This window comes from Aptenodytes forsteri, unplaced genomic scaffold (genome assembly GCF_000699145.1).
Source record: "Aptenodytes forsteri isolate BGI_AS27 unplaced genomic scaffold, ASM69914v1 Scaffold49, whole genome shotgun sequence".
Taxonomy (NCBI): Eukaryota; Metazoa; Chordata; class Aves; order Sphenisciformes; family Spheniscidae; genus Aptenodytes; species Aptenodytes forsteri.
Window position 1 is genome coordinate 5670677 of NW_008795125.1, and position 11444 is coordinate 5682120.

The following is an 11444-nucleotide window of genomic DNA, read 5'->3' on the forward strand; positions in this document are numbered from 1 at the left end:
GTTGGGCTTGACGTCCCTGGCCAGATTTAATTCTATCAGGGCCTTAGCTTTCCTAACCTGATCCCTGGCTGCCTGGACAATTTCTGTTTGTCCTTGATTTGAGTCCTTCATTTGGGTCCCTGCCCACCATTGTGCGCCCCTGTGCTCCTCTGGGCTTGTGCAGATAGGGTTTGTCCTTGATTTGAGTCCTTCATTTGGGTCCCTGCCCACCATTGTGCACCCCTGTGCTCCTCTGGGCTTGTGCAGATAGGACTTTGATGGGCTGACGGCCCTGGGATGGGCCTGAGAGTAGCCCGGCGGGGTATTTTGGGTTCCCCCTCCTGCCACTGTCTCTCTGAGCTTTGTTGTGGGTATGCAGAGGAGGTCTATCACAAAACCTAACACTAATCGGCTCAACTACCGCCACGTCCTTTTCTGCCCTTAAGTACAGTCTCGCCCCATTCTGTTCCATCCAGAAATCTCCTACAAGGATCATTGGACTGACTGCCTTAATCACAACTGTGATTCTCCTTAAAACCTTGAAGTTTCTCCCCCTCACTTCAAATATAAAGTTAATATGGCCTTTTACGATTTAACCTTATTCCTCATGTTATTGTATTTTTTTTGTCTGATTTCGGCTTTGCCAACTGCCTACATTAAGAAAGAGGACAGAGGAGAGAAGGGAGTCCCACTGAGTATCCAGGATGACAGCTCCTAATTACAGGCCCAGACAGCAGCTTCCACTGACTACCTGCTAAACACAAAAATGAGCACCACTATCTTCTCCCCTGCTGATCTTCACGCTCGGGAGGAGCTTTCCATACACATCTGGCAGCCTCCCTTACTTCCTGAAAACTCTTGCTGTGCTGCTCAAAACCATGAAAACTGTCATGTTCCTGCTGTAGCAAGATCAATCTTTCTCATTCTGAGTAATACCGTCCATTTCTTTGTATTCCCATCTATCCACAGCCATCTGTTGCCTTTTATCTTGTTAGTGTTTTGGAAAAGCACAGATGTTTTTTTTTTCTTCTTCTCTGAATACTTGTTCTGAGCTCACTACAGTACAGCCCTGGAGTCCATGACTATGGCTTGCAATGTCAATAGCAATACAGATTTTTTTTAACAGATGAAAAATACCCAGTAGTTCAGCTCATCTCAATTGTTTAAGACAAAGCTTTTGGCTAGAGCACAGTAAAGAAAATTTAAAACAGAACTAACCTGCAATGCCACCTTGATTATCAGCTATTTCTTTGTCTGCTCTTTGGATTTCTTTCTTTCCTTGGGAGTACCGATCGAGGTTTTCCTAATTAAAAGAAACAAGGAAGATCAGTCACAAATATGCAGAAAACCTGACATGGGCATATTTGGTACCTATATAGTAACATTATCAAAGCACTCAATATACACAAAAGATTAAATTAAGGTACAGGAGGAGAGAATACGAATGCCATTCTGGCCCCCAGGATCAGTAACAAGAATTTCTGCTCTAAAATAGGGTTTAGTACATGTGATAGTTCAATACCTATCCAGATACAAAACTGAGTGTATCAATTAATCACAGGTTAATAATCCAAGAGTGTGCCAGAAGCCAGGAAAAAGCAATTCCTAGCAGACAAAAAAAATTCATATGGGCATTTGAGAGATGATATACAAAGTAATATGAACAATTCCGGTTTCATTAAAAAAAAGGAATTCAGATCTAAACAAAAAACTATGAAAGCAGGCTATGAAGATGTTTAAAAAACGAAGTGCCTATCATTCAAAAGGATAGTAGAAGAACTTCATTTAATAGAGCAAAACTAAGACAGAGGAAATATGATTGCTGTATGTAATTTTAACATAATTTCCTCTAGGGACAGAGGACTACTTAAGCTCACAGGCAAGGCTGGCACAAGAACAAACACAGATGAAACAGACATCAATGAGTTCAGTTTTTAGTAAAATTTGAAGTGAAAACTCAAGCCCTGAAACAGCTGTTTGTAAACAGCGTCATTCAAAAATTGTAAGGCAATTCAGAAAGTGTAGTATGAGACATGTATTTCAGCATATCACTGCTATTTCATGTCTTCTGAAGAAGGTATTTCCTCCACCCTTAGAGCGTATCTGTAGCATGACCAGAACAGTAAGATGTTAAATTATAATTAGAAAGCAAAAACAAATGTTATTTTAGACTACACTATTCTTTGGAAGAAGTTATTTCAGCTAAATTAAAATTACAACTAAATAATTTCCCTATGTGAAATACACTACTTATACAAAAACAGTAAAATAAATTAGTATCTACTTCTTCTGCATCGTGGAACACCCCAAGGTCTTCCATCATTCGCCGTCTACGCTTCTTCTCCATGTCATCCATTTTTTGCAAGACTGCTTCTGCAGTACTAAGACAAAAAGTTGACATGCAAGAGCAAAGATAGGCAAGTACAAAAAAACCCCATTTAAAACAGTACACATAATCAGTATGACATTTTAATATAGTATGCACAGAGCAAGAGTCATTGACACTTAGCCAAGTTTTTAAACACTAAAAAATTAGGACAAATGTTTACTTTTTTATAGAGAGATTTAAGAACAAGCATTTGAGGATTTGCAAACATACACTGTTTTCAGGTTTATTTTCCCCTCTTGCTGAACACAGTAGAAAAAAAATCTGGTTTAGTAGGAAAAAAACAATTCTGAAGATCATAGTAAGATAACAGAAAGAAATTATGGCAGTTTTTAATAGCACTTAAGTTGCTCTGCATGATAGCATCAAGTCATTTTTAGTTCACAGCCTTCCTCAGACAACAGATTGCTTATTCTTCTCTTAACCGTAATTTAAGTTTTGTGTTGGTTTTCTATAACTATATATGCCGGAAAAAACATCCCACTGCTGTTACACTTCACAAACCTTTCAGAAAACAACTTCAATTTGGGCTTCACAAAGAGAATTAAGCCATAGACAGACAGGCAGAAACACTAGGACTACTTCACTTTGGCTGTATCCAACTTTCCTCAGTATCTTAAATCAACTGAGCATTATAAAAATATTCGTAAGCATGGAAGAAAAGTTAATTAAAAATGAAGGCGCTTCTTATGCTAAGGAAATTTATTTAGAGGGCAAGTTAAATCTACTGAAAGTCACAACGTAAAGTGATCATTTTGGTTCACAAGACAACACATAAACCCACCCAGCCCATACATAGAAGATGCTCTAGTATGAAGATCTCTCCGCAACTGGCAATCCCAAAACGAAGACACCAGTGGCAAATTTAAACATTGGCTGTGCCCAAATTCTTCACACATGAAGCACCTTCCAACTACATCCTCCTGCACACACTCTCAGACCTGGAAGTCTTAAACAGCCACAAGCACCTACTTCCAAAAAACTCAGGTTAAACAGCTTGGCTGCAAAGTACAAAGGCTCACACCTTACATAAATCAATATATTAACAATAATTACAGGATATACCGGTGCAGGCAGAGGAGGAGACCCTACCTGATCAATGGCAAACGAGTGTTAGCAGAGGTTGCTGACAACATCCTGAAAGTTCCAAGCCATGTGATCCTGGTGGGGCTCTACTATGGAGGGCACCTGCAGCCCAGCAGTTATCACAAGGACGTATCGTATATGTAGGGGCACGTAGGGAAGTCTCAGCCTAACCACTGAATACATTTAGCTCTTGCTGCCAGGAATAACAATACCTTTTTCTGTTGTCAAAAGAAGGAGAAAGTCCCTAGCCAATATTATGCCATAGCGCAAAGGCTTGCTAATAAGGCTCATTTTAGTAGCTTTGCAAGATGATGAAAAAACACCACTTACTTTGTTATAAGTTTGTCAAACAAAACAGATTGATTTGTAGTGGTATAACGACTTTGTCGAAGTCTGCAGCTTTGGCGGACCTCCAAATCTCCATTTTCTTCATGGACTTGTTCTGCAGCTTTTGCATCAGCTCTGGTCTTCAGAGTTCTGGTGACTAAAATGCATTAATATATAAAATATTTTGAGACAGAAAATATGTTATTCCCTTTATTTCACTGTTGCTCTAGTAGAATGTAAAAAAATCAGCAGTGGCTTGATTTTTTCTTTAAATACGGAATTAGAAGTTATTGTCATGACCACAGCATTCAACTTAAATTACTTATGTTTAAACTACCTACTTAAAAGCATGACTTGTATAGGAACTTTTTTATAGACTGGAAAGCCAATCTGATGAAAACAAACACGCAACTTTTGTTCCATGCAGGAGGCAAGTTTATTCCAGTTATTTCTTTCTGGAAAAGTGAAAACAACAAATACCTCACTCTAAGGTGTTTTTACTCGAGTCATGTAAAATTGTATCTAATATTTTTTTAAAAAAATTGTTTACATGGGAAGTCTCTTCTTAAGGTGCATGGTTTTAGTATGCTGTTTAAGCATGCATCACTTACTTTTTCTGCATCATGACACAAAAGCTCTAGAAGAAATATCTCAAGATAAACTCCCAAATACCAAAGAACTCAAATGCTTGCCTGCTTTAAAAAAAGATCTGCCCAGTATTTACCACACAGCATCCTTTGCCATGGGTTTGTTACTTGCACTATCATTAAAACAGTTAAGAGAGGTCAGTGAGAAAGTAGTGCACAATTAGAACTTGAATTACTACACACAAAGTGCATTTCAGGCCCCTTCCTGCGTTCAGGCCCTGGCTGGCAGGACACTGCCTGGAAATAACAGATTTTCCCAGCTGCCAGCAAGTGGCCTCACGGCACCAAGCCTGCTTGTGTACTCAGCACGGCAATTCGGTTCCAAGATAAATCGCTGAACTTCAGTGACACCTTCCCCACATCAGTGGGTTTGTGTGTCTCATGACTGAATTACTTTTTAACTTACAAATATTATAATACTGCAATATTCCCTCCTATTTGCAAGAATGATTTTCAATTAATTTGTGTCCTGCAGACTCCAGAAAAATCGATGTCACAAAGAAACCCAAGCTAAGGAACAGATTCTCTAGTGCTTAAGAGCAGGCTGGAATTCACACTGTGTTCTCCCCAAACCTGAAAGGAATTAATAGCATATCCTCCTATTTGCACCTACCTCTTTTCATAAAACTCATAGGAAATTCACTATCTTTGAGATATCTATTCTCACAACTTCAGTTGATTTTGGTTGATGAGTTCAGAAGTTTTTGGGGCCAAGTTAAATAGATGGGGTGACCAAATGCAATCCTTCTCACAAGCCAGGCTAAAAAGGAACCCTAGGGATTTACCACTACTTACCTTCTTTATATTCTTTTTTTTTTTTGTCTGATTTCGGCTTTGCCAACTGCCTACATTAAGAAAGAGGACAGAGGAGAGAAGGGAGAAAAGAATTACTATATTAGAATTATTGTACAGAAGTATTGTATTATATTGTTCCCCATCAAGACTAGGGAACCTGACCAAGTTTATAATCCAGTGCTCCACATCATGCAAAGAGAAGCCTGTGGACCACATGGAGGATTCAGATCCCAAGTCTGCTGCATACCATATGCAGACAGTTCTATAAGGACATAAATTTCCTAACTTGCTAATCTTGAAATCTCAGTAGTACAAATAACATCTCAGTAACCAAAGCAGAGGAGAGATCTCAAAGGAGTTGGGAAAAGATGCATATTTTTTATACAAGCAGAAGACTTTTACTAAGAAGAGTGATTCTAGTTCTAAGATACTGGCACTGACATCAACATCGTTGTATTCCCCCGCAGATTTTTAGCTGTAGATTTATCATGACGTGACTCATTGTGCATGCTTTCACTTTTCCTTTTAATTCTATGAATTGAAGAGAGACTGGACATCTAGAAATACAATACCTCGTAAAGTGTCTTTGATTGACATTTTCACTTAATATTTCCATGCTTTTGTCAAAGCTAGAGTCTGAACAGGGCAGCATGTTTTTTCTCATTGATCTTAAACAGTGTCCATTGAAGCATTCAATTTTGCCAGAGGAAAACTCCTAGGGAAAGAAGGAAACAGGAACATATTTATCTGAACCATGTATGTTGAGCTAAGAAGGAAATTCTGCCTCATTTAGGCAAGTTTATTCTGTAACTCTCCTGACTTGATAGTGGTGCAACTAACAGCAGGTAAGCCTTGAACCACTTCTGCACCAAGAAGTAGCTCTCGGGAAAAAAAAAAAAACCAAACAGCTTTCAAAGCTAAAGCTCCCCACTGCCACACTTTTCTTGTGGACAACTTGAGCTTAATACCCTTTGAAAAAATTATTGAGGCAAAGCCTTTCATATAAACTTAGTGTTTCATGAAAAACCCCAACAACCATTTATTTCAAAATTGGTTCAGAGGAGCAGTCAAGCTTGACCTTGCATGTCCTGGAATTAAAATCTAGTTAGCAGAGCTTTTCTCCTATCTCTGTTCCATTTATGACTGCATTTGGAGGGACATTAAAAGATTTCCTTCAGGAGGATGGCATTTATCCATAGGAAAGCAAAGGGAACTAAAGATACACTTTTTTTTATGGCTGTTGATCTTGTTCACGCTGGTATTTCTGCAAGAAGCATGAGTACTATCACTTTTAGGATAGCTGTGATGACCGTGAGAGGTGGCTTGTTCAGTTTACAACCCAAAGTTTTATTAAGAATATGCCAAACTAAATCTCACAATGAAAAGGGCAGAAAACAGACCAGATTCTTCTACTTCTTGACACTAACTTTACCAAGAGGTTCTTTCATTAGTAGTTGATGGAGATGATGACAGAAGCATGAAGAAGGTCACTACAGGAGGACAATGATGCATGTGCAAGGCCTTTGCAGGGCCACACAATGAGAGCTGCGGCCAGCTGCTGCTGAGGGGTCAGCCCTGAGCCAGCTGGGCAATCCTGTAACTGTCTGTCTGTCTTCTCTTCAACCTTGAACAAACCATCCCCAACGTTCACCTGACAACTTCTCATGTTAAGACAGACCTTTTGCACGATGAGGATGTCAATCACCTTTCCTTTGTCGCTCGTTTTAAAGAGCACCTCCCTTCCTGCATGCCTCCAGACTGGTGGGGCGAGGCCTCATGAGATGCCTCCCATAGCTGGCTTTTGAATTTAGGCATCTGAGATGAAACCCCTAAAGATATTTTCTGCTTCTCGGATCCAGCATAGATGGATGTAACAAGACCTAAAGCTTAATGAGAGGCAGTCTGATCTGTCAGTCACCTTTAACATTTTTCCTCTCAAGGGTTTAAGAAAGAAATCGTTAACAGGAAGCCTTTCAACTAATTTTTAATTTTGCAGAGCCCTAGATTTATTTGAAGAAGGCAGGTTTTTGTGCATGCTCACACATAGGAGTATATAAAGACTTAATCCAATACTTTCAGCATTCATCACTGAGAGAATTAGAAAAAAAGCCTAGACCAAGAAATAATTATGTTCTCTCACCTGCAAATGTACTCAATAGTATTCCCACAGCTGGTACGACTATGGCTTATATATCATCCTATAAAACCTATAGACATGCCTGGGAACTACCTATAATGTTATGTTACGTGATTAAAGGATAATCTGCATAAACAAAAAGCAGCAGAGAAGCACCGGCAGGCAGAGGCACCCTGGTAACACAGTGCTGGGGGAGAAGCCCAGCCCCGCTCCTCGTGAGGCCATCGGTCAGCCCAAGGCCTGGCTCCAGGGTGAGGGACCCCCCAGGGACACAGGCGGGAGAGACCTTGGGGGTCACCTAACAGACCGAGTGAGGGCCTCTGCCTAGAAGACGACTCATTGTGGGATGCCGATCACCACAGTCTGTCCTGGCTTCTTAATTTATTTAATGGCATTTCTATCTGTGTCCTGGGGTACAGAGGTCCGAGTGCCAGCGCCGGGACAAGGGGCTACACCTCCTCACAGCCTGTGCCATCACTAACAGACACCAAGCCAGCATAGCTAGGGTTAGAGTTTTGGGAACCAGGTACTGGAAAGGCCACGAGTCTGGGCCAAATACTGGAGAGACCGGGGAGGGGACAGGTCTGAGCCAAGTGCTGGACAGGGGGGCAGCTACTGGAGAGGCCATAGGTCTGGGCCAGGGACCCGCCCGTGTCTGTGCATGAGGTGACTGGGAGACCAGGCCACCTGGGGCCAGTTACCGGTTTGACCGAGTGTCTAAGGACACTTACAGAAGGATATACATAGTACATGCATGTGTGAGCGCACACATGGGGTCTAAATACCAGCAACTGGAACAGGGCTGTGCACCTCTGGGGCTTACACACCCAGCTGCCAGCCCCTGGGGAGACCCTGGCGTCTGGGGGCAGCTACAGACAGACTGGGTGCCCAAGACCAAATAATACACGGATCCATATTACATATATGCATCTCTGCGTGTATTTTCCCACTAAAAGATTTTCATCCTGATCAGCCAGAGAGGGAAGAAGGGTCAGGCCATTTGTACTGTCATAGGGCTACCAGATTCAGCTACTCCGAACATACAGCACTTTCAAATACGTACAACTAAGCAAGAAGCTTTATTTCTAAATACATGATCACTTGTGAAATTAGACTTCAAAGTTGGGAGCAACTCTGGAAGATTTAGCTTGCTCCAAGATACATGAGTTATAACTGCCGCTTTGGATATTTCTACTTCATTGATCTAGAAGTAAATATTCCTTGGGAGAAATCTTAAAGGTTTGCCCTATCAGTTAGAAGATGACTGCAATAATACGCTTCACAAATCTCTGGGCCAAATCCCAGACTGAAAGAAGAACAAACACTTAGAGAATGTCAGCACAAATGTTAGAAAAAAAACCAGTATAGTGACCCAGGAAATCTACTTATGCACTTGTTCGCTTTTTTAAATGTATTTTTAATGCAATGTTCACAATACAATAATTGTGATATTCATTATCCTCTGTACTGTCTTTTTACCTTAATCTTGGCTCAAATTAGGACACAGGCAAAGCAGTAACAACGTGTATTGCTAACTCTGACCATCCTTCATTCATAGGAAGGCATCCCAGTTCGGTGAGATGGCAGACACCAAGAACCATTAGGTTAACTCCAGCAAGCTGCCAGCAGAGCAAGAGTAACTAACTCTTATCAACCCTATCAGGCTGAAAAAAAACCACACTCAAGAAGTGAAATTCAGTAGAAGCAAGTGACTAAACTGGAAAGATAAGGCAACTGGGTGAAAGAATTTTGTAAAGTATTTCAAATTTTGAAAGCATTTCATATTTTGTTACTTTTCTCATACTATAGGAAGTGATCAGCAATTGTTTCTAAAAAGTCTTTTTACAAAAATTGTGTTTAGCTATCTGGTATCTCTGAGGAAGTAACTCTATGTTGAAGTACTACCAGAACAGATAAATGTGCTTAGGCCACAAGGCTGTGAGCTCTGATGCTGAGGTCCCTATGCAGGTAAGTCTGAAGGCTTAGCCTGGAAAAGTGCCAGTTTCCACTTTGCTCAGACAAAAAGGGAACTCTGGAGCACACTGCCCTCAAATACAGGTCACAAGACAACAATCTTGTTCAGCCTGGGGAATTACACCAGGGTTATAGACCTGTAGATACACAGCTTCCAAAGGGACAGTAACCACTTTGGATCTGCTACGGGACTCCTTGGGACTGGAAACCTGGAAGAGGATAAACCCATCAGATGCCAGTTTACCTTAGACCTTCTGCCGTATGGTCCTTACTCTCTACAGATGAAATAAGCTAAATAACTAGAGATAAATTGCGTGCTGCTATCAGAAAAACTGCAAAAGCTGCCACCAACAAGTCCTTGCACATCAGCAAGATAGGAAAGAGGCATTAGGACTTGAACATGCATCATCATCATCATCTCTTTCATCTCAGGCACTTCTGTGCTGTCTCTGCAGTTAGAAAGCTCCAGCAAAGCCCGGCCACCCTACAAATGAAGTAAGAATGACTCCATGCCTCAAAGCATGGGAAAGGTCTGGAAAAAGGGAAAAAAAAAAAAGAAAAGAAATAAAGAAACCAAAACAAGGAAGAGCCTTACAGCCAGTTTCATAATGATGATTCTGCTTTGGTTTCAGTAAAAAGTTTACGTTTAGCTTCCTCATTCCTGTTCTGCACACTGAAAACACATCAGCTGCTTTATCTGTCTAACTTTGCACAGCCTTCCCCTGTGTGCAACAAGCAGCCGAATTCCCTGTAGCCTCTGACAACCATTTCTAGTGTAGACTGCAAAAGCAAAGCAGTGATCTTTAAGCAGATTCTATGACTGTTTGCAAAGGAAAAAAAAAAAACAAAAAACCAAACCATCCCAAGGATTTCTTCCTTCTTAGGTCAGTAGTCTTGAAAATAATGAAAAAAAAAATATGACTGTTTGCAAAGGAAAAAAAAAAAACAAAAAACCAAACCATCCCAAGGATTTCTTCCTTCTTAGGTCAGTAGTCTTGAAAATAATGAAAAAAAAAAATTAATCCATACAACTGAAAATCCTGAAAGAGTTCTGCTGAAAGGAAAGAGACTGCACTACAAGCATCGCTCCAAGGCAGGGCTCCCCTGAAGAGCAGACCACTTCTGACTTGGATCTGGTCTGCCTTTATTTGTCATGGAAATGCAGGACACCCTGCGGAGAAGAGCCTGGCTTGGAAAGAGCAGAGAAGAGTTTTAGCTTTTGAAGGCTACATTAAAAACAATGACCTTTTCAAAGTGAAATAGTTCCGTTATTAAAGTAGCAACACTAAGGTGCAGAGAGCATGGACTACTTAACATCCTTTATAATCATGTAAGTTGTCTCTTTTCTACTAGGGTAGATTAAAATTATGAAAAGCTTAAGTAAAATTTTCACCATTTTAGGTTACTCACATAAGTGCTTTAATTAAGTACAAATCAGTCCTGATTTCTAAACAGAGCTTTGTTTTTAAAGCATCCAAAGTAGCACTTATATACACTTGACCAAGCCGTATTTCACAGGCACTTCAGGCCAGCTAGAATGCAGTTATAGATCACGTATGTTTTGTGTTGAGCGCTGTTTTTGATGCATTTTTGTCATCAAAACAGCGAGCGCTCTCTCTGAGCGTTACCACAATTAAAGTAAAGCGGTCTCTAAGATCTTTTTAAAATAACTTTTTAGGTAACAAATATAATCAAAATAAACGGGGAAGGGGAAATACTGATAACACACCAAACCATAAGGCGATGCAAAAAGTTTATAGTCACAGGGCTACAGGCGACCCAGTGACTGTCTCAGCACGCTGTCGCTGGTCCCCCGGACCAGAGATTATGCCGAGCCCCCCTTTAGCTGCAAGGTGACCACAAACAGGTGACGCGGCGGGGGGGGGGCCCGGCCGGCTGCGGAGGGCGACCCCGGCTGCTTCTTCACACGCGGCAACGCAACCGACCGCAGCTGTAGGCTCTTGCCCTATATACTCATTTTTTCCCTTTTTTTTCCTCCACGTGACACCGATCTCCGGTGCCTTTGCGCGGGGACCCGGCTCTCCCAGCTCCCCAAGGCTCCCGGCCGGCCAGCACCCCCCGGCGACGGCTCCCCCGCCACGCAGCCACCGGG

General features: G+C 41.3%; 2 protein-coding genes across 2 annotated transcripts in view; one reads left to right on the forward strand and one right to left on the reverse strand.

Moving 5' to 3' along the window:
- Window positions 1-6001, reverse strand: part of ATAD2 (ATPase family, AAA domain containing 2) — a 45331-nt gene extending 39330 nt beyond the window's left edge. The window contains exons 1-5 of the mRNA XM_009277223.2: window positions 5793-6001; window positions 5221-5270; window positions 3782-3935; window positions 2264-2360; window positions 1198-1282 (exon numbers count right to left, since the gene is read on the reverse strand). Coding sequence (XP_009275498.1) covers window positions 1198-1282; window positions 2264-2360; window positions 3782-3935; window positions 5221-5270; window positions 5793-5884 — 478 coding nt within the window. The 5' untranslated portion in view covers window positions 5885-6001. The remainder of the gene's footprint in view (window positions 1-1197; window positions 1283-2263; window positions 2361-3781; window positions 3936-5220; window positions 5271-5792) is intronic.
- Window positions 6002-10632: 4631 nt separating this feature from the next.
- WDYHV1 (WDYHV motif containing 1) overlaps window positions 10633-11444 on the forward strand; it is a 15486-nt gene continuing 14674 nt past the window's right edge. The window contains exon 1 of the mRNA XM_009277261.2: window positions 10633-10661. Coding sequence (XP_009275536.1) covers window positions 10633-10661 — 29 coding nt within the window. The remainder of the gene's footprint in view (window positions 10662-11444) is intronic.